Here is a 24283-nt window from a genome sequence, read left to right on the forward strand (position 1 = left end):
CAATTAAAACCACCCAATTATTTAGCAAACTTTCAGATACAGCAAATAAATTAATCTGTTTTAAATGAATGTGCTCAGATAAGTAGCTTTTTGACCTATGAGTAAGTCTCACTAGCAGCAATCAGAGAAACAAGAATCTGCTGAAGCAAGGCAAAGCCCCCAAATCAAACAAATGGTATTAGTAATCAAAAAGCATTTGCAAAACATATTTCCTTGGTTAGTAGCAGGGGTTCTGAAGCCAACGCCACCTACAGTTTCTCTTATACTTTGATATATAGTATAGGGGGTGAACACACATTTCTCTTATCACGGACAACTAAGATATTTTGCTTTTAACAACAGGATATTTTCATTTATCTCTTGAAATAGGTCAGCTGTAATACTATTAAGAATGTACGTCTTTCACTTAAAATCCTCTATTATCCACTTATGTTTGACTTGTATTGGGATTTAAGAATGCCTCTTTATTGAGACAAGTAATATGTCATCATTTTGTCTAGCTAACAGGCCTGACAGCCCTGTCTTCTTGAGTAAAGAATAGTAGATCTCTATTTTGTACGTTGGTGGTGAAAGCAGGCAGAATAAATGAGAATTAGGTAATTGGCAGTAAGGGTTTTTAATCCCAAAGATGCAGACTTTCTTTTTACCTTAGCCTAAATTATTCTATTTGGCCAGATGATTTTTTTTTTGTTTGTTTGTTTTTAAATAAAAGTGATCTTATCTATCACAATAATTTATTTGAATGCCATTCTCATGTGTTTTTAACAAATAATATTACTATTCATTATTTCTCTTATCTTTTTGATCCTTTTTACTACTTATCATCTTCTTTATTTGAAACAGATTTTTAACAGATAATCTTGATCATTACAACAATATCTTGCTTGCATTTTATTCAAATAATTCTTAAAAACAGCTTAAAAAGCCGTTTGGAATAACATCAAGCTTGCCATCAATCAAATGAAAAAATTCCGCTGGCGGTTGTATAAACATCAGATCAAGTCTGATGTCTTCAAGGATTTCAGAGTGAACCATAAAAAACTCCATTAACTTCTGACAAAGAATGCAAATTAATCACAACATGGGGTGAAATGAAATTAAAGGCTCTTTTCTAATCAATGACAAGGCAGGATGAAATATTTGTTACTCTCTCTGCACTCAGACTGCCTGGGATGTTTGCTCGTCCCTTGCAAAGCCCCAAATGTAAGGTGTGAGTACAGATTCACCCACAGTTCCTGTTTAGCCCTCCCCCCCAGAGCTATCTGCTTACAAGTCGTGGAGATTCACAAAACACACTAATCATCCGAATCTCAGGTGCATCCAATTTGTTATTCACACTCTCCCATGCCAGTGAAAAGCCTGGCACAGACAGATGCACCAGGAACCCTAAATGACAGTTTTGGCCTCCGGAAGTACGATCACTACAGCAAAATCTAGTACAGCCTCCAGGTGAAATGTCTGGAGCTCCATATGGAGCAGGGAAAATTAACAACAAGATGAAAATCACTGCAGCAGTGGGGAGTCGGAATTTTTGAAAAAAAAAAAAAAAATGAAATTTAAAGATGAAGAAAGAGAAGTAATAAATTAATGGGGTGTGAAAACATTCAAAGCTTTACAATACTAGGGGCACTATTTGCTCAGATTTTTTTCCCTTTTTTTAACTTCAGGTCATTTTGATGTAATTTATTAACCAAGATCAGGAATTGTAGCCAAAAGAAGAAAAACATTTTTACACATGCAAAAGTACTTTAAATACATTTGTGTCTGTATTATCTTCACTTTCCTGTGGCATCTCGCTTACCACATTTCCAAATACCAGAGCTGGCACATCCCCTGAGAAGTCTCCTTAATGGATTTACTATCATACTAATGCAGTGCACTGCTGTAAAGTTTGAATGAAGGACGGCAATTTTTAGCAGGCAATCCTTTTCATTTCGCCTAAATTAGGGTATCATTAAACAAGCCATTGCCCACCATCATGCTTTTTAAGTCAACTGAATTTGGATACATGATTAATCAGACACAGCTCCAGTCTGAGTCCAGTCCTGCACATCTTCTCAGATTATTATTAAAGCTAAATTGTTCAAGAAATGGAGACACTATCTGCAAGATGTTTAAAAAGACAACTTTTCTTGTCCCATTTCAGAAGATGCTTTACAATCACCAAGAATTTAATGGCGTCGGGGTCAGGGAGAGCTTGGGCTCCTCAGGATCCTCGTGTGTCACTCTGCTACATACATGGTGAGAAAATCAGAAGGATTCTAGGAAATGGTCTTATCATCTACGATGGCACGGGCTTCAGACACTCAGCACTGCTCATCTACACAAGAGGCCTCCCCAGGGCAGAGAAGGCAAATGAAAAAGGCTGGTGGGGCTGCGAGGGAAGGTGAGCATTATTGACACAAAGAGTCAATCAAATTAAGAATACATCGGGACAGTCATTTGGTGTAGTTGCCTGCAAGCCCTAGACTTAACTGAACCCACATCTCCCTGAGGCAAGGGGCTGCTCCTCTCTGTGCCTCAGTCTGCTCACCTGGAGCCAGGATATCATAGTTGGTGCAGGTGGGACGGAAAGCCTGGGTCAGAAAACTGAAGTGAAAGCACTCTGGAGCTTTATGTAGGAAAGGTGCCAGATGAATCCAAGACATCACTGTTCTTCTTATTATAATATAAGCCATGGTAATAAGACTGCACATGTATAGTGTATAGTGGCTCCTAACCTTTTTAATTTTTAAAAGAGTCTTAAACTGCATGCCAATGAGGCTTTGCAACCTTAAAGCCTTAAAGGAAACAAAAATGGATCGTTCTTTCACATAACAAAGAAAAACCCAACCTGTAAAACAATGAAATTCATATGGAATGATTATCTCAACAAAAAACTTAGCCCTTTAACCTTTATGTTGGTCCTGGGCCACTGACTCTCCCTATTATCTTCCCAACACCCCCACTCTACACTTCCACCCGATACATACTGTGTCACCGGCAGGAAGAGGTGTTGCTAACGATGCTGTCAGCAGCACTGATGTTGTGCTAGGGAAAGGATGAGTATTGAAGCTGGACTCTCCTCCCGGCTCTTTCTGTTCACTTTCTGCTCTGCTCCATTGGCAGCTGGCAGGTTGGTGAGCACAACCTTTTGAAAAGGCTCCCTCCCTTTGGCTGTCAGTTGGAAATTCTGATTTGTGCTACAGTTCAACATCAGGGTCAGTGGAGTGGCTCTTTGTACTTATCCAAGTAGTTTCATATCCATAATCTCATTTGATCTGCATACCTCATCTAATCAGATAGAGAGATGGTAGGCATCAGGATCCTCATTTCAGAAATGAGGAAATTGAGAGCTTGAGAAGTTAATCCTTTCATTACTGAATTATTTTTTGCTTTGAATATTTTGATGATACCATTATGTTTCAGCAATGGAAGGCACACTGAAATGAAGAAAAAAAAATTTTTAGCTAATATGGATTTTGATACAGTATGTGGGACACATATGTCCCAAGTGGACTCTCATGATAGGATTGGTGGGATGAGGCCTGTTTCTCCATATTCATGCAATTATACAGGTTACTGCCAGGTGGGAGCATGCACTACAAGTGGGATAGGAGCTTCCCAAGAAACTTAAGAGGCTGAAAAAAGGCAGGGTCACTATCAGTTGGATCTGACTCGACGGCAGTGAGTATATGTCTCATGGGTCACAAAAGGGTATTCTCTCTCTCTCTCACTGCCGTTGAGTCAGATCTGACTCATAGTAACCCCTCCTTGGGTTTTCGAGGCGGTATCACTATGGAAGTAGATTGCCTGATCTTCCTTCTGAGGAGTGGCTGATAGATTTGAACTGCCAGCCCTCTGATTAGCAGTCAAATGACTTAGGCACTACATCACCAGAGCTCCCACTAAAGGGTTAAGAAGCAAGAATTAAGGCTTGAGGTGACCAGAGAGTTTGTGGGACAGTGGGGTTCAAATTCCAATCTTTAGGCTCTTGGTCCAGGGTTCTTTTCAATGGGTCGTGCTTCTTCTCAACTTGCCACTAATGAAGAGACCTCAGACCTGGTCCCCTCATTCTGACTTTGAGTTCAGAGCCAACAATGTGCTGGCACTGTCCTCAGCCCTGCTACTGGAGGGATTCAAAAGTATGTGATCTGAAGGATATATGAACAGTTTCCATGTACTCAAGGACAAGACTAGTACTAGCTGGTAATTAGGATGGGGCAGTACCCAGCTCAGTGAATAGAACAGAACATTACTCTAATGCTCTGGTTGCTTTGGGCACTAATGAGTTTCTTGTCACTGGCGGTGTTTAAGTAGAGTGTGGATGTTCATTTTTCAGGGATATCATAGGTAGGTTTGATTCAATGATACCTGAGATTCCTTCCAACCCTGAGAGTCTATGATTCACTCCTGCCTACTCCACTCGGGATTTCAATGGAACCAAACCAGCCACAGTTCAACATGAGCTAATCAGTCACTCTGTCTGCCCATTTACGAGGGGAAGCTTACTTCACAATATGTCAGGGTGTTCAAATGAGATGATATGGACCAGTGAGAAGGTATTTCATAATTCAGTCTAAAGTTCAGGATAAAAATATACATTCTTCTCTATGTGCTTTTTTCTGAGGAGAGAGGGAAAGGGCAGGAAAGGAATGTATAAAGTATCCTTTCCCATGCCTCACTCTATAGTACCCAAAAAACCAAAAACCAAACCCACTGCCATCGAATTTATTCCGACTCATAGTGACCCTATAGGACAGAGTAGACTGTCCCACAGGGTTTGCAAGGCTGTAAATCTTTATGGAAGCAGATTGCCTCATCTTTCTCCCACAGAGTGGCTGCTGGGTCTAAACCGCCAGCCTTTTGGTTACCAGCTGAATACTTTAACCACTGTATCAACAGAGTCTAGGATAATGCCTGTAAAATAAATGCCAAGCCCACCAAAATCATTACTGGATCTAGCAATGAAGCACACAAACTTTTGTTGAAAGATCTGGGAAATACGCCTGATGACATCAAAGCTACTACTTCTACTATTTGAAATAAAAATCCCAATTTGGTGACAACATTCTTTGAGGGTGCAAGGAAAACAGCCTCCCCCCAACATCCCCACCTCTGACATAAAGGTTAGTGCTAACTAGGGAGTTCAGCACATTAGAATTCTCCAATTTCCACCTGAATGATCAAGTAAATGTATACTTAGACATTCATGAAAATGACATTGCAAAGGTATTATTTTTTTTCCCCAAATTTGGCAACCTTCAAATGTTTTCATTTGTCAAATATAACAGCAATCACTTTCTTAGACTCATCACTCAAATCTCACTGGCTAATTACTCTAAAGATTAGCAATCTCAAGAATACAGCTACATCCTCAAACTCTAGCATTCTTTATTAGCTTACAAGTTTTTGACTAAGATTTGTTTGAGAGATAGACTGTATATTGTTTGGGAGATATAGTCTGCTCATTTTCAAAATTTGAGGCGTTTGCATAAATTGCCCAAACAGTGAATTGTTTAAAAATTACTGACAGAATAAGAGGCTTACTAAAATAAATATTCTAATGAGCTGTAAATCCTGAAAATGTGATTTTAATTTGATGGGCTACCTAGAGTTAAGCAGCAAGGCTGTATACACTAAAACCTCACTAAATGCTAGTGAGCCTGTCAAGCTATTACAAGCTATTACAACAAAGAAGCCTACAAATTTGAAAAGTGAGACTAATACTCTTGAACCTAATAAGTTGGACAATTTCTCTTCCATTTATTTGACAGCTTTAATTGTAAAAAAAAAAAAAAAAAAAGCACATAAAAGATACATTTCAGTGAATGAAGGGTCTTTAAATGTTCACATGGGTGCCAAGAGAATTTGTTTAAAACAGCTTATAAAGATGGTAGAGAGAATGAGCCCCATTCTATTATTCAATAACCATGTTTGTGATGCATCTGCATAATCTAACCATGCATAAATTAGTATGTGTAATATAACAGTTATTTGCATAATAATAGCAAGTTAATAGATGCTTAAAGAGCAGAGACCAACACCACCTTTAAATCAGACATGCCTCCAGGCACTTTGGCCTGTATAGACCAAGATGCCAGAAAAACAGTGAGCATCAACCAGAGGAAAACAGTCAAACCATTCATTTTTCATCCCCTAGACATTTTACTTATTTCCCCACCCACACTAGGAAATCATTTTCAAGTCACAAAATAGCTTTATATTTTAAGTGCTAGCATCCTTCCATAATAAAAATCTTAAAGAAATTACAAAGATTATAGTCAGCAATGCTAATAAAACGGAAAGTTTGTTTTCTTAGAAATGTGGATGGGAATGAGCAAAATTTTAAAAAAGAGTATGTTCAAAATCACACTTACATAAAATTGGGGGCCTATGTGCTTAGCAAAAACAATGACCCAGATTAGATTTTTCTTCATATCCATCCTAATCCTTTAATTTAAATAATTTTAATTGAATCCAAAGCTCAGAGACTGTATCAGGAAAAGGATGCATCTCTCCTCCAGCCTCAACAGGAGCACATGATGCTGGGCCAGGGTAAGGGAAAACGTCCCCAATGTCACACAAAGAGCACAGTGATCGCTTTCAACCTTTAACAAAGAGGAAAAAAATCTGGAGTTTAAAAAAATCAAAAATCAATAGAGACTTCTAAATGACTCCTTTAAGATACCACTTTTCAATTTAACAGGACAGATTTATTTGTATGTGGCTCAAATGTTCACAATTGCTCCCTGCACCTTCATACATAGGAATGAATGTCACAGTGGCAAACGGCAGTAATGAACAATCTTACCTGAGGATATGGAAACCTCCCAAGAGCAAGCTGGGAAAGGAAATAATATTTGTCTAGTTATAGATTTGCATGCAGGGCAGATCTCCTTAAGACAGACAAGTACTAAATTTCAGAACTGTATCCAGCAAATATAAAATGGCTCACAACCTCAAATGCACGAACTAAATTATTGCTGTAATTACATTAAGAGCTGTATTTAGAATGGACATTTTCAATGGACAATGTTACAACCCTGATAAAATGCTCTAATTTTAACAACTAAAAATTATCCTTACATGATTTCTCTTAGGAATATTCTCAGCTCAAGAGGCATCATTTACATTTACACATGTGAGATAGTTTCTTCTAGACAGAGACATAAAACTGTAGAAGGAGACTGTTGGTTTTTCCACTTATAAAATGGGAACATCTAATTGTTTCTGGCCTGTAGCACTGTAGTTTTTTGTTACAAGTGCCCATGGAAAGTTTCAGGATTTTGGGATAGGTCATAATATAAATTGAAAAATATGCCACTATTTTCATCCATTTGTTAGAAGAAAAGAGCTACCACTGTTAGTGGGAAAATGGCCATTTCAAGACAGTTAAGTCAGTACTGTCGGTCAAGTCTGAAATTGGGAGTCTTTAGAACTTTGGTTTAGTTTGATTTGAACACTGCTATGTGTTTGTAGGCCAGTTGTTGAATTTTGGTCTTTGGGTTCTCACTTGAAAAACCAGAATTCAATCAGGAACATTGTATTACTTGATGTTGTTGTCGTTATGTGCCGTCAAGTCAGCCCTGACTCCTAGCGACCCCTCCTTGGGTTTCTGAGGCAGTATCACTACAGAAGTAGGATTGCCCAACCTTCCTTCCGAGGAGTGGCTGGTGGGTTTGAACCGCCAGCCTTCTGGTTAGCAGTCAAGTGCCTTAGCCACTATACTACCATAAAGTAATAAGGTCAAACTTAACCAACACACCATAATGTATTTAAAGAAAATAGTGGCAAAAATCTGCAGTTTCATAATGTGGCCCATCCTCAGTCCTGACACCCTTTGTATATACTTGTAACTACTTTGAAAGTGGAGTCACAACATCAGGAAACTAAACTGGAATGGATATAAGAGACCATCAACCCACTTTACAGGTTAGAACCTGAGTCCCACTGAAGGAGTTTCCACACAGTTTACCAGTAGTGTCATAGAGGGACTGAACCCGAGACTTGTGATTTAATCCGGTACTCTTTTCAGCATATCACATTACCTTTCTAGATCCTGAGAAGCTGTATATTTATTCCAAAGATACTGACACGGCTCAAAACAGTTTTTAATTCCTCTTATGTAATTGTGTGTAGAAGAATTCCAAGTAACAGAAGAATGACCTTATTAGAACTCCATCTTATTTTTGGACTTAAAACCATACCCCTCAGTTTGTTGATCATGTAAATTTTTTATAGACTAAGTTAGAATGGAGGAGCTCTGGTGGCATAGTACCTAAGGCACTTGACTGCTAACCAGAAGGCTGGCGGTTCAACCACTCCTCGGAAGGAAGGTTGGGCAATCTACTTCCATAGTGATACTGCCTCGGAAACCCAAGGAGGGGTTGCTATGAGTCAGATCTGACTTGATGGCACATAACAACAACAACAACAACAACAACAAGTTCGAATGGACTATAGTATTGCCAAAACCCAAAGCCACAATCAAAAGGTAAAGATTTGAGGTTAATTTGGAAAGTTCCAAAACCAGTTTGAGAACAGTAATTTCGTATGATCTTGAACTCTAAGAGCCCCAACACTCATTTGGACATGTGTGTGTGTGCTGTTACACCTAATAACTTTCATTATCTTCTACTTATTCATTACCTTGTACTCAGACTTCATTGATTTTCAAGATATAAGTTATATTATCATTGTTCCATTTGGTGGATATTGTTAATCCCTCCAAAACATCTCCAGGTGGGGTGAAGGAAAGAGAGTGAAGATGTTAACCAAACTTTCTTTCACAGTTTTGTGAGATTATGTTTGCTGTCTGTGACCTGTTATTAATTAGGAAAAGGGAGGTGTCAACTCTCCCATCTACTCCCTCTGTCCTGTTGTTGTTGTTATGTGCCGTCGAGTCGGACCCAACTCATAGTGACCCCTCCTTAGGTTTCCAAGGCAGTATCACTACAGAAGTAGATTGCCCCATCTTCCTTCTGAGGAGTGGCTGGCGGGTGCCCTACCCCTCCCAATATAAGTAGTTTTGGTGTACATATCGTAAATACATTGTGCTTCTGACCAACGTGAGTACGCACATGGATTGATTCAGGAGGATCACTGTGGTCTATCAGGTGGTAATTGGTGGACTATGGGTCTGCACCAGTCTGTGCTGACCTACAGGCAGTAGTGACAGCTCACCAAAAGCCTAGCATCACATTGATCTGTGGATTAGGAGTGTTGCAAATACTTCCATTTGGAGTTAGAAAGTCATTAGGAGGATGGTTTCTTACCTAAAAAGACTAACAGTTTATTCTCTGAAGCTGTTCTCCAGGTGTGGTGCCGTTCACTTGGATGCATGCTGAACATGGCATTAGGAGCTACTGAAGAATTCCGTCCCAGGGTTTATTTGCCCACCACACATACAATTAAGATCTAAACTGCGTGGTGGGTTCTACCACTCGCCATTGGTTTTTGAAGTTTAAAGAATTAAACAATAATGAATTGAAGGCTTGAGATGTGTGTGTGTGTGTGTGTGTGTGTGTGTGTGAATTCTTCCTACTTCAACACAAAGTGTCTGATTGTCAAGTTATCATCCTTCTTCTACAGAGAAGCCAGGCCTCAGATGAACTGGGAATGCACATTCATCTACTTGGTGCACTCTGGCACAGCTGACACCAGGTAAATAAGGATGGCCAGTGCCATTCATTTACTCTGTTAAGATACTGCCATGTAAGGGAAGAGAGAAAATTCAGTACAGGCTGCTTGGCTAGGGGCTTCTCTGTACCAGTCTGCTTGGGGACAGGTGGCATGCTGGAACTTGTGAACTCATCATTCTGGGACTGACTTTGTTTTCTGTGCACTTTCCTGGGGTCCTGTGGAACCCCAGCCCTATCTGTCAACTATGCTCCTGGGAATACTGCTTCTCAGACATCTTACACCTCTGACCTCTTTGGAGTTAGAAGACAGAGAACAGTTCCTTGCCTTTGACTTGTAGGCACCACTGCCACAGCACCATGACAATCATCTCCTCTCTCACAAAGTATCATCATTGGGCTGCTCCAGTAGTGGGCCAGGGGTTCTAATCCTACACCAGTGAAAACAGGCAGTGGCACTATTAAACTGGCACCCAAAGCAATCACTTTAAGGACTTGGGAGAGGGAGCGGCCCTTAATGTATATTCCTATCTTTCTGGGTCTAATGCAGCTGTGGTGTTTGCTTCCTATACTGTCTTGTGGCAAAGTAGAAGGAAAGATATAGCCAGGTCCTAGAACCCCTTTATCAAGTTCTATTAAGGGATGGTAAAAAGGAAAAGAGCTCTTAGCAGACATGGCTGCATGAAGTACAAATTCCTCATGAGGCTGTCAAAAGTCAAAATAAACACAGTACCCTTATGGGGAAGAGGGAGCACATATGCTATGAGTGAGTATTTCAGAGACAGATGAACCCGGGGCCATTCTGTATCTTTTACTCCTACTGGTCTATTAATCTACTTGCATTTCCTCAGTTTTTATTGTCAAGGTATTATAAATTAGGAAACTTACAAAAGAGAGTATGTAATCTTCTCTGAAATGGCCTGCAGATATGTCACTGTACTAAATGTGTTTCAGATTTAATGAAGCTTTAATGTCCTTTTTAATTTTGCCTGTTTCTGTATCACCAGGGGTCGGGCAAGGCAATCAGCACTCAAGAGGGTGGTTTGGTTTAAAACTAGGAAAAAACTCATTTGCTTATGAGTTGCACTGTATTTTCTTAATTAAATTTACTGAGTAAAATGGTTTAAGTTCAGCCAACCAATGACCTTTGTACGTAGATTTAGATTTATAAATAGGTTAACAGTTAAAGAGAGGGAGAAAGAGAAAAGAATCGCAACAAAGCAAACAGATTAGGGCTAAGCCAATAGAAATCTTTGCTCTCTTTATCATCTTTACAAAAGCAGCATTTAAATATAGGCAGCTTAAGTCCAGTTTGAAAAAAAAAAAAAAAAAAAACTATATTGAAAATTGTGGACACAAATAAGCTCCAACAATTCATCAAATGACTCTCACATCCTTTTCATTCCCAGGAGGGGATCGGCTCACATTGTATAGAAAAGCTTTATTTATTTTTTTGGGGGGTGGGAGGTAGAGATGGAGGAGGGAGAGGATTCTATTTAGTGTTAAATAAGAAAGTGCATTCTAATTACAAATACCTAACGTTCAGCAAACTGCTGAGTACTTTGTTCATTGTGGGTGATTTTCCATGTAAAAAAGCAGAAAGAGAATGTTGTGAAAACATTTACCAGTTGGGAATACATTTAAATAACAGTAAATCACTAATATTTCACTGTAAAATTAGGCCTGTTCTTTAGTGTCATCTTTGATTTGTCCAACCATAATCTATGAAATGCTCATGAGCTAGCAGCATTTGAGTATGTTGGATTTAATAATTTAAACAGTAAATGTGTCTGTATACATATCTATTTACATATTTCTCTCTCTATAGATATATATAGCTGTGTATGTATATATGTAATTATAACAATCACCAAATACATTACAATTGCATGATAGAAAACCTTTGTATTTTAACAGAACATTAGAATAAAAGCTATCGATACACAAAGCAACAAAAGCAGCTACTATTGATAATATAAATTATTATTGCTCTGAAATCATAAATGATAAAGAGAAAACATAAATTGCAGCCAGAAAGTAAGTGCAGAACACAAATTCAGGACATGTTTTTGGTGATCAAGTCTCTTGCTCTCAGTATCAACCATGTTGTGGGAGTGGTTTTTAATTTACAGTTATACTGATGAACACTGGATTCTTTTTTATTCTTAATTTAGATACATTCTATGTTTCTCAGCATAACTGCAAATTGAAAATAAGCATTTCCAATATAGCCAGTGATCTAGCTGAAGGAAGACTTTATAGTCTAAAATGTTCTAAAATTTGTTCTTAATTACTTCGTGAACATTTTACACAATTAAATTTCCATCTAAGGATTTTGCATTTAGATTGTGCACTGCAGTTAAGCCTTCATTTTATAGAAATGCAGCAGCTACTTTGGAACATTCAGATACAAGGAAACTTTAAAAAATCAGACTTAACTACTGGATTACATGAAATTCCCTAGGTGAGGTTTCATCCCTAGACCAATTTACACAGTCCTAGAGAGAGAGTTTAAATCATCTGAAACCATGCTGGGGAAGAATCATAATAAATATTAAATACCTCAAAATCTACCCTAAGATTTTACTTTTCTTCCCATGTATCAATTTCACTGTCCTCTTACTGAATGGTTTAAAAAAAAAATCCAAAGGATATAACAGCAATTTACCAGTGTTAAAGTGCTTTGGAGGTTAAACCAACAACAAAGAACACAGAAACACAAAGCGTCTTGAAGTAAGGCTTCAATTAAATGTGGAGGATTTAGTAATGCAGGACCAAAAAAAAAAAAAAAAAAGAGTTACAAATTAATTTAATCTTCTGCCTATAGTTTGCAGCTGCACTCCAAAGTGTCTAGGGCTTAAGAACAAAGCGTTAAAGTGCTTTGGAGGTTAAACCAACAACAAAGAACACAGAAACACAAAGCGTCTTGAAGTAAGGCTTCAATTAAATGTGGAGGATTTAGTAATGCAGGACCAAAAAAAAAAAAAAAAGAGTTACAAATTAATTTAATCTTCTGCCTATAGTTTGCAGCTGCACTCCAAAGTGTCTAGGGCTTAAGAACAAAGCCTTGAAAGGCCTTGGAGTGAGGAAAGCTTCAATTTTTAATGTATAACGCCATTAGCTGATAACTTGTGGAATCTGCAACCCCTGCGGAGGGGCATAAGTACGAGTAACAGAGACTGATGAAGTGACATATTTGTTCATGTCTAGAACTATGAGGAAGAGGGTTATTACCAACACCATCAGGCCCAACAGAAATCTGCCCTAATAACCTTTGGGACCCTCCACGTTATCAGTTCTCACTACATCAAATATATTAAAATCAAAACCTAATTCACTTTAATTAAAGACAATTAGTTTGTTTTACTATTATTGTTTAACTTGTATGGTATTATAATGCACTGCAAGTTAAAGATGGGATAATAAATGTAATGAAAGCACCAAACTGTATACACCTTTCCATCTGTGCTTGGTGAAATTTGTCTATCACTGGTGCGTACTTAAGGAAATTCAAGGACACCATCATTAAAAGTATTCACTCTAAAAGGAATTACAGGGGAACCACACATGTTTTTCCCTATTCAATTTATAGTTATTTTCAGATAACACTTTTATACAAACTCTAAGGGTTTCTTTAATACAAACAGAATTATGGCCCAATGGAGGGAGCAGAAGCTTAATTAATTTGCCCAAGGTCACACTGTAAGTTGGTGGCAAAGCTTGTTATATTACTAGGAACTCTGGGCTCTTCAGATGTTTTGGCAATGGCAAAGGACTCTGTCTGCAAAGGCTCTAGGGACTTGTAGTGCAGTGGGTGAACTAAGGCAAATAACTCATTATGCCTCCACACAAAGTGCCAAGCACTCCTGAGAACTTGCAGATAACATGCTCTCTTTATGTAGAAAGGGCTTTAAGTGTGATGTTCCCATCAGGAATGCTCTTTAACATGTGCCAACACTTAAAAAAGAACTACTCATCCTCACCAGAGCCCACTGGTATTAAATAAATGTATTTTAACTTATGGGGCCCAAACCCAGGAGCACAAAGAAATAAATCAAACAAAACCCTTCTCTATCACTCAGAAGGTCCTACGTTCTCTCCTACAGATTACTAATAATAATGGGAAAAAGACAGCATTACAAATAAATGCTTTTAATAGAGGTGTTTTTCTTTCTTTCTTTCTTTTTTTTTTTTTTTAATTAGAAATGGGCTTATTACAATGGACACTTAAATGAGGAGAGGGCAACAGTAATTCACAAGTATAATATCCTAATGCTGTTCCTTTAATTGCTTTATTTGTTTCACTGTTAAAAATGATTGCCTGCTGTAGCCTAACCATAAATGCTGAAAAGCATGATACATGGAGGTCTCAACCTGGGCAAACTGTACCTAAACTTACACTTTATTGCAGCTTAGTTCACAATCTTCACCTAATATAGGGTTATATCCCAGTGCAGCAGGAGGATAAATCATCCTGGAATATTACTCCGGCAAAGTTTAGCTGTGACTGGAGCATATGTGCTTTCGAGCCACTGAAGCAAAGGCCCATAAAATACACTAATTACTGGAAGTTATGGTCACTGAGTGATTGATAGCGTTCTGCAAGGCAACTTCCTCATTTTCAGCTCTTCTGACGGGGCTCATCCGCCACATAGCAATTATTAATTCATGACCCACCCCTCAGGCACTTGTACCTTTACTTCTAATTCTCCTGCTACCAAACTACTGCTTTAGTTGGACACTGTCTTTCTTCATTCTGATGGCTGGGTAAGGATGATAAAAAGTGGACTTCATGCTAAATGTTATTGTTTTGAATCTTTAAACTTTGCTTGGTCTTCCGAACCCTGCTGTCCCAGAACATATAATTCTTCTTCCTCTCTAATAATGCTGTTTCACTTGCATCACTGTCTTCTTTCCTTAAAAAAAGTGTGTGCATGTGTATATATGTGTGTGTGTATATATATAAATATGTTTGTGTTTATGTATGTGTACGTATGTGGGTATGTGTGTGTATCGGTTTGTCTTTCTACACTACATTAGGCCAAAAACTCTTGACTAAATAATATTTTGGTTGAATAATGTGGTTGAAATGTAATCTGTAATTTCAACTAGGCCATAGTAAATATGAAGCTGCTAATTGCTAGAAAAAGAAAAAAACCCCAGTCATTCAAAGGGACACAATTTTGTAGCTTTGGGGACACTCTAATAATTCCATGTTGATTACCATCAGTAGCTCTATTTGTTGTTGTTGTTGTTATGTGCCATTGAGTCGAACCCTACCCATAGCGACCCCTCCTTGGGTTTCCTAGGCAGTGTCACTATGGAAGTACATTGCCCCATCTTCCTTCCGAGGAGTGGCTGGTGGGTTTGAAACACCAGCCTTCTGGTTAGCAGTCAAGTACCTTAGGCACTATGCTACCAGAGCTCCTATGTAGCTCTATTTAGAGCAATGCTAATTACAATATCTGGGTATTTAAGTAAATCTTTAAAAGTCACTTTAAAATAACCGCAAAAGTATCTTTTGCTGGTACTCTTTGCATTGAGAGGAACTTCAGTAAGAGACTCTGAATTAGAGAAAAAGTTTAGTCATGATGGATAAAAGCAAATATTTTATTTTTCTAATGGAAAAATGATTTTTTTTCAAATACTTTTGCACAGCTCAAAATGCTAAGGGTAGTTTTCTTGCCTGGAGTCTGAGATATTGCAACAGATGAGAAGATGGAACTCCAAACTTACTTATTCTTCAGCATTTACCTCAAATTGTTCCATTTATCCCCTACTTCCCCTGTTAGTAGTTAGTCTCAGAAGACTATCCACAATTTTGTGGTCACAACTCATACCTCTTTGTGTCCATTCCATTCACTGGATGCACATCCTGCTCATGTTTTACATTTTCTTGTGTCTCTAACACCTGATAAATTTTAACTTGTTTAAGAGCAAGCTCTAGATCATAAACTTTTATATGTTCTCCATGACACCAAAATAGTATTGTGCAGTAGGTTGGCAATAAGCATTTGTTGACTATGATAAGTCCCCTGGTAGCGACGGTTCTAAGAGCCTGGCCAACCTGGTGGTGCATGGCTTGGTTGTTTCTATGCTACAATACTTTAATAAACATAGTATACACACTCTTCAGTGTTAGGGGTTGACAATCTTAATTGACAAGGCCCTCTTGGAGAAGCTATCACCTTCACCTTCACATTTAAGTACTGTAATTAATTTATATGGATTTAAACAAAAAAAATTTAAGGGGGCCTCATGGTGCAATGGTTAAAGTGCTTGTCTGCTAACTGGAAGGTCAGTGGTTCAAACCCACCAGTCACTCCATCGGAGAAAAGATCTGGTGATCTGCTCCCATAAAGACTACAGCTTGGGAAATGCTATAAGGTAGTTTTACTCCATTATTTTGTGGCACTATGCGTTGGAATTGACTCAACACCACACAACATGACATTTTTTGTTAAACGCTAGATGGTTACAAGAAGCAAAAAGATTACAGTTAACTGCCCCGAAATGCCAAAGTCTATCTCATGTGCTTAATCCAATAGTTACGTGAATCCTCATAATAAGGATCAAGAAATAATATCTTTTTAACATTTTTGTCTTATGCTGACATTGGGCAGCTTTAATCATAATAATAGTCTCTAGAGACCTAGCCCTGGAGGTCTCCTTTTCTAAACCCCTCTCTGCAGTCATGTAGCTCAACCTACAGTTGATCTACAGTTCTATTTCTAGACATTTCAAAGTCAAGGGAGTCATAATCAGGTGAGAACAATTTCCTGTCCTGCCTTTTGCTGAAAACATCCAGTGCTGTCTATTCACATACTTCTGACCTCCATATGTGCTGTTGTTCCTGATGGAGCACTGCCCTCCATAACAAGTCCATCCATCAAAAGTTAGCTTGGATGCCATCACTTCCAGAAAGCTGTCTGGGGTGTGTTGTGTTTCCAGAAATTATCTCACCAAAATCTCCCATCTTTTGAAATGAGACTTTGTTACTTCCACACCAAGAGCCTATTGTGATCAGCAGAATGTGACAGGAATGATCCTGTGTAACTTCTGAAGTTGGGCCTTGTGGTGAGCCAATTGCTTGGTATGGCTCCTATAGCCATAGTCTTTGTGACTCCCAGTAGATTACTGGGTGGAACTATGCAAATGTAAGATGTTTGTGGCCCACCAAGGGGACTGGATAGTTTGTCAGTAAATAAGATACACAGCACCTCATGAGGAATCATGGAAATAAGGTGTATGGAACTCTAATGTCGGGATTGGTCAGTTTCGTCATTCTGCTAGGCTTAAAGTGAGCTCTCCTAGAGGCAGAATGGGGGATATCTCACTGTCATCAAGAGAAAAGAGATGGGCAAGACCGGAAGAGAGTCCACGGCAGAAGAACCAAGAGACTAGCATAGAGAGCTTGGAGCCGAGTCCCTTTGGGAAGGTTTGCTGGTGGAGAGAGGTGAACCTAGGTATACCTATCAGCAGAGTTAAAAGAGCTTTGTAACACTTGCCCAAACAAGGCAGAGGCCTGGCTGAAAGGCCAAGGGCCAAAGACGTGTGCCTTTGGGCATGGCCTAGGGGAAGAATGTCATGATCGAAGAATCCTGAGTGCATTCCTGAACTTAAATTACTGTTACTTCCCTAATAAGCCCCATAATCGTGAGTATTGTTTGTGAGCTCTGTGTGGCCACTGCAATGAATTATCAAGCCCAGCAGAGAAGTAGAGATTGCCATGTGAGGGACAGTTGGTGTGAGAACTGGTAAAAAGGTTGGAGGGTGGCAGCATGTCTGGCTTCATAGGAATAAGCTTTGGGCTGATGTTGCAGATAGTAATTCTGTCTCCTTGTGAGGTTGGAGGTCAGAGGATGCCGCCTCCATGTCCTTTTTGGAGGCCTTAAGAGAGTTGCAATTTTTGCCTTTGCTGCTTATTACCATACCAGTCACCAAGCTAGCAACATGGAGAGAGAGAGAGAGAGAGAGAGAGAGAGAGGTCCCAGTCTCCTAGCCATCACCACCAAGGCATCATACATGCAGATGAAGTCATCTTGGATCTTCCATTCTTAACTGCCATCTGATTGCAACTTCATGACAGACTCCTGTCGACACTATGTGGAATCACTGAGCTCTGCTCAGATTCCTGACCCCACACAATCATGAACAAATAAATGCTTGTTGTTTTAAGCCACCATTTTCAGGTAGTTTTTATGCAGTAAAGAAACCTGGTGGAGCAATACTTAAGTGCTTGGCTAACCGAAAGGCTGGCCAGCAGTTTGAACCCACCAGGGCTCCACAGGAGAAAAGACCTGGTGGTCCGCTCCTGTAAAGTTTACAGCCTAAGAAATCTTATGGGGCATTTCTACTCTGTCATATAGGGTTGCTATGAGTCAGAATCAACTCAATGATACACAAGAACTTTATGCAGTAAAAGATACCTGAAATGCTTTCCTTGACATTGATTTTAGCTGTCCAATACTATGTGCTTCCATTGCACTTTTATTTTCCTCCCTACTTGTCAAAGAGCTCCTGAGGGCAACGTTTGTATTCTTCCTGCCAACATAGGGTAGCACTAGATAAATATTTACTAAATAGATGAGATTCTCATCTATCCACTTCCCATTATAGTAGACATATTAGAGATTAAATTTTGCATTTCTTTAAAAGATAAACTAGACCTTGGTTTCTGAAAACCAAAGAAAATTATACTTTTTTTTTTTTAAATACGGTAAAACTAATCCAGCTACATAGGGATAGAGAAGCTGTCATCCTATGAAAAGCAGTCTTGACTGACAAGGAGAGTCACAATAAGCCTGTCTTTCCCTTTATCTAATTTCCTGCTCATTTACATTTACCATTCATCTCTTCTTTCTTGAAATTACTTGATCTACTTCTTTTCTATAGCTTAATGGAAGAAGCAGACTTTAATCCATGAATCAGGACACTTGACTGCTACTGCCTGGTCTAGTCTCACTTAACCTTTCTGGACAAGTCCTTTTATCTGGATCTCAGTTTCCTCATTTTCAAAATGGGAACTTTGATGCCTTAAATCCCTTATTTTTCAGTCACTTTCTATCACAGTGGGGAGAAGTTTAAGTTAAATAATGAGTATCAAGTGATTTTGTTAGTGTACAGGTAAAGTACTGTTATGTGGTCACCCTTCCTGTTAAAATGACATTGAGCAAAGGGATATCAACAGGTAGGAATAGAGGAAAGAGAGAGCACTAGACTTCACAGCCGAAGTTCTAGATTCCAGTTCTTTTTTGCACAGTACTGCATGTGTGTTACAACTGTACACAAATTTCTTCCTTTCTCTGGACCCCAGCTTCCTCACTGGTAAGAGGAAAGAAGTCTGGTTTATAAAGTTCTAAAGTCTCTTCTAGTTAAAAAAAAAAGTTCTAGTTCATAAATACAAGATGATTTATGTAAATTTTACCTAAATAAATGCAACAGAAAATGTTAAGAACCAAAATGTATAATATAATCTGTATAATCTTCAAGAGGACTTCTAAAGCTAATGGCAGGTTACTGACCATGACTATTGATAGACTTCCAGAAGCAATGATTTTTATCACTGGATAGCTCAAAGTTAGCAGCCATGGTTCTCAAAATTATCAGACTCAAATTTTAGACCTTACATGTCACTAGAAGATTGAATCCTTCTGATATTTTAGATCTTGACTCAACTGTAATCCTATACCACTCACTCACTTCCATCACAACATGCTGATATATCTGTCCAACAGGGTTGTACTGTACAGCACTCTTCTATAAAATGCAGGTTCCGTGATTGCAGCATTTTGTCAGTTTTGTTCATAACAGCAGCCCCAGTGACTTGCACAGTGATCACCAGATAGTAGACACTTAACAAATATTTGCTATGTGACTAAATGAATGACTGAATTTTGTTCAACCTTATACCTGTCTCTTCTACAAAATATTTTTTCTAAAAAATATATATATTTATATATCTATATCTGTTTATCTCATATCCTAAGGCATTTGACTGCTAACCAGAAGGTTGGCGGTTCAAACCCACCAGCTGCACCATGGAAAGAAGATGGGGCAATCTACTTCCATAAAGATTTACTGCCTTGGAAAGCCAAAGTAGGTCACTATGAGTCAGAATCAACTCCACGGCACTGAGGTTTTGTTTTTTTTTTAAATCTACCTACGTACCTACCTATCTCTGGTGGCACAATCGTTAAGAGCTTTCCTGCTAACCAGAAGGTTGATGGTTCAAACCCCCCAGTGGCTCTATGGAGAAAAGATCTGGCAATCTGTTCTTATAAAGATTACAGCATGGAAAACTCTTTATAGAACTATAGGACAGTTCTATTCTGTCGTATAGGGTTGCAACAATAACAACAACAACAACACCACCAAAATATATATTAGTTTATTTTAGCTTCAGAAGGTTTAGCCCACTGAAGTCATAAAGCACCAGCTTACTTCTCCATGGACAACCTTTTCAAACATCTGAAGATAGGCTGTTAAATGTCTGTTTTGTCTTCTATTTATTTCTTTATTCTTCATATCAAGACTCTGTTGATTTAATTTTGAAAAAAAAACCCTCCAAATTGTGTATATGTGTGTTTGTGTGTACACACAATATGGAAGTGTATTGCTGAAAAAGCTTTAAAATCAGTCTGAAATCCATCAAAATAATAAAATGCTTAGCTGGGACTGCTAGCACCTGTTCCATCTTGTTTTATCAATCTCATGGTTGTTCACCATAGCTCTAAGCATAAAGCAAGCAAAACAATGCCTCATTCAGCGGGAAACACTTCACTCTGTCTGCCAGTTTCACATTCACTTCCATCACTGACAACCTTGGAAAATGCACATTTAGGCATGGTAATCTGAGACAGCTGGATCCCTTCACAAACCTTGCAAAGGACTCAACTAGTCAATCCATCATCTGCCAAAGGTCATTTTAAAAGCTTCTTTTTGCAGTAAGTTACACAACATTTTAGACAAAAACAGGACAATGGAAAAAATCAAGTTAAGACACAATTAGAGAAAGCAGAGTTATAGTGGGGAAATGAGTGACAGAAACAGTTAGCTGCTCTTTTCCTCAACATTCTTCAATGGAAGGGAAGGAGGATCCATGAGGAGACCTCCAGAACCACACCCTTCCCCCAATTTCCTACACAAGCTTCTGCTCAAATTTCTTTTGTCTTTGGACCCTTCAGCTTGGATTCATTTTGCTTTCTGATAGTTTTCAGCAGAAAATTCTGATCAACAGTAAGACTCTTCATTAGTTGGAGCAGCTGACTGAACATACTAAAGTAAGATCAAACTTCCACTGAAATTCATGAAAACAATGATAAAAAAGAAAAGGCAGAAATATGACTACTTAACAGGTGAAGAAGACCACATGCCAAGTTTTTATGGTCTAGAGAAGCAGGTAGCAGCTGCTCCTAGGGCACCCAGAGTCATCAGACCAGATTCACAATTACCAAGGGCCAGAAAGGCACACAAAGCTGCAGCTGCAGACCCTCCAGAGCCAGCTGTGTCTCTGGGTGTTTTGTGTGTTGTGGTAGGGGGACTAAGTCTTTCTGAAAACTCAGAGGCAGGAACCAAGTCTATGTGATTCTTGTCATTTAGTAAGCATTTATTACATATATGGGGATATTTCAAAGAGAAGCGTATTTCTCAAAGTAGAAAACATGTGCCCCCAGGAAAAGTAGCCTGGGTGTTTCAGTCAGGAAAACGACAATTGTAATAACAAACAAGGCTGCCACTTACTGAGGATCTCCTATGAGCCAGGCACTCACAGTCCTGTATGTTTTACATAAGTGATCCACTAAACTTTTATACCAACCCCACATAGTAGGTATTATCATCATTTCTAAGTCACAGAGGAGGAAACTTTGTTTCTACCACTGTGTCCTTTTTGTAGCACTTGTGGCAATTTGGAATTACCTATTTGCATTTTTGCTTATGACCTAGTACAGTCATTAAAATATACTAGGTTCCATACTGCATGGACTTGAGTCCCAGCTCTGAAACTTATTAGCTGTTTCTCTGGCCCTCAGTTCCCTCATCTGTCAAATGGGGAACAATGATAGTATCTACCTTATGGGAGGAGTCCCTAGGTGTACAAATGGGTAATGCACTCAACTGCTAACTGAAAGGTTAGAGGATTGAATTCACCCAGAGACTCACTGGAAGAAAGGCTGGTGATCTCCTTCCAAAAAAACAGCCACAGAACACCCCATGGATCACAATGTCATTCTGAAACACATGGGGTTGCCATGAGTCAGCATCGACTTGATGGAAAATGCTGGTCCCTTATGGATTGTTATTGTTAAATAAAAGTGTTTAGAAAAGAGCAGAAGAGAGTCTGCTTTCAAAAAAAAAATAAATTTATTATTAGTGATACTGCCTCGGAAACCCAAGGAGGGGTCGCTATGAGTCGGGGCCGACTTGACGGCACATAACAACGACGACATTAATGTTTTTCTTCTGCCTCCTCCATTACGTGGTAGGCTCAACGAGGAAAAGGAACATGCTTATTTCACTTGCCAATGGATCCCCAGAACTTAGCAAAGTGCTTGGCACGTAACAAGTACTAAGTAAATACATGAAGAATAAATGAATACTAATAGCATAGTGCCTAAGGCATCTGACTGCTAACCAGAAGGCTGGCAGTTCAAACCCACCAGCCACTCCTGGGAAGGAAGACTGGGCAATCTACTTCTGTAGTGATATTGCTTCGGAAATCCAAGGAGGGGTCACTATGAGTCGGAAACAACTCGACGGCAGTGATTTTTTTTTTTTTTTAATATTATCTCCATTTTGCAGATAAAAAACGATCAAATAGAATGGTGAAGTGACTTGTCCAAGGTCACACTGCATGTAAGTAATGATACCAACATGTGAAAACTCTTATGAATCTGAAGTCTGAGCCCTTTAACAGTTCAAGAATTAGGATGACAGCTCTTGAATTTGAGAATGCTTTCACACAAATGAAATGACATGCTTCTCATATACATCCAACTATTTGAACTTTAATGCTAAATTTTCCTTGAGAACAATTCTACCATGTATGTCTACAGAGATCTAATAATTTACTATTCCTCAACAGAAACTCATTTTCTCTGGGCAAAAGCATTGTCACAGGAGGACAATCTCAGAAACCATATATATATATATATTTCTCCTATGTTATAAAATTAAAATCAAAATATTTTCTTGGATGATTTCCTTCTCTTTATTTTTTCTGGAATTTCTGTTTTTCATATGTCAGACTTCCTGACATGGTTGTTGAATTTTCATTTTCCTCCTCTTTGATGCCTGTTTTTTGCTCTGTTGCCTGAAAGAATTCCTCAATTTTATCCTCTGATCTTTCCATTGGGATTTTCACTTCTGCCGTTATCTTTTTAATTTCCAAAAGATTTGTTGTTGCTGTTTTCTGAAATTTCCTTTGTTAAAACAGTCTGTTCTTGTTTCCTGGATGCAATATTTTCTCTTATCCCTCTGAGGATACTAGTTGTCTTAGGTTGGGTTCTCTAGAGGAGCAAAACTAGTGAACCCTACACACACACACACACACACACAAGAGGAAGAGGGAGGGGGGAGGGGAGAGAGGGGGAGGGGAGGAAGAAGGGGGAGGGGGAGTAGAGAGGGGGACAGTGGGGAGAGAGGAGGGAGAAGGGGAGGGGGTACAGAGGGGAAGAAAGGGGGAAAAGGGGATGGGGGAAAGAGGGAGGGGAGAGGAGAGGGAGGAGGGAGAGAGATTTATTTCATGGAAATGGCTCATGTAGTTGTGGACACTGACAAGTCCCAATTCCAGGGGTCAGGCATCAGGCTGGAGGCTTCTCTTCAATCATGTGGTTGCAGGGGCTAAAAATCTAAAACCGGTAGGTCAGGCAGAAGGCTGCTTGCTCATGGGGCTGTGGGAGCTGGGAGATTCCAAAATCTGCAGGTCAGGTGGTAGGCTGCTGGCCCATGTCCCAAGAACCAGAGGTCAGAGGACGACGAGATGGATGCAGGATTGAGAGAGAGAGAGCTTTGCCAGAACATCCATATATATTGGGTGCAGGCCATACCTCCAAGGAAGTTAATTCCCCTTTCACTGGCTGCTCACATCAGATCATTACATAGTATCTGCCAAATGCTGAGAATCACGGCCCACCTAAATTGACAGATAGCCTTAACCATCATACTAATGGTAGTTCATTTGAATTTGTACTCCTTCAGCTCCCCACTGCATAGTCTCCAGGCCCTCCAACTTGCTTTTTTCAGTTAGTTTAGGTCTCTCTTTTTTAAGCATTCCTCAACTGTCTTGTTAAGAGTAAGGCACTAAAGAAATTACTGGAAGCTCTGTGCTCTTGGGTAAAGCTTGTTCACTGATGGCCTTCCTGTAAGATCATTTAGCTGGGCTGTTTCCTTACGGGAACTCCCAATGTTTGGATCTTTATGTCTCCTCTGGAACAATTTTCCAGAGAAAGTCTCTTCCCATCTCCTGCCTACAAGGTAATCTTGACTGTCTTGGCCAAGGAACAGGGTAGGATAAGGCTGAGAGGTCTCAACGGTCTGAATTTAAACTTTACTTAACTCTGTACTCAGCAATAGTATCTAGTGGTCTACTGCACCAGGTTATCATTTATTATAATTCCTATTAAAAAAAACCCCAAACAACCTCTAGCCAGTTGTTCTAGTTA

The 24283-nt window shown here is 39.2% G+C and overlaps 1 protein-coding gene across 1 annotated transcript in view; it reads right to left on the reverse strand.

The window, feature by feature from the left end:
• The window catches only part of MAP2K5 (mitogen-activated protein kinase kinase 5), a 358912-nt gene that overhangs the window by 98189 nt on the left and 236440 nt on the right, over nt 1-24283 (reverse strand). The window contains exon 17 of the mRNA XM_007957397.2: nt 6794-6823. Coding sequence (XP_007955588.2) covers nt 6794-6823 — 30 coding nt within the window. The remainder of the gene's footprint in view (nt 1-6793; nt 6824-24283) is intronic.

The sequence above is a fragment of the Orycteropus afer genome, unplaced genomic scaffold (genome assembly GCF_000298275.1).
Source record: "Orycteropus afer afer isolate SDZICR_OR568_19922 unplaced genomic scaffold, OryAfe1.0 scaffold00015, whole genome shotgun sequence".
NCBI classification, from domain to species: Eukaryota; Metazoa; Chordata; class Mammalia; order Tubulidentata; family Orycteropodidae; genus Orycteropus; species Orycteropus afer.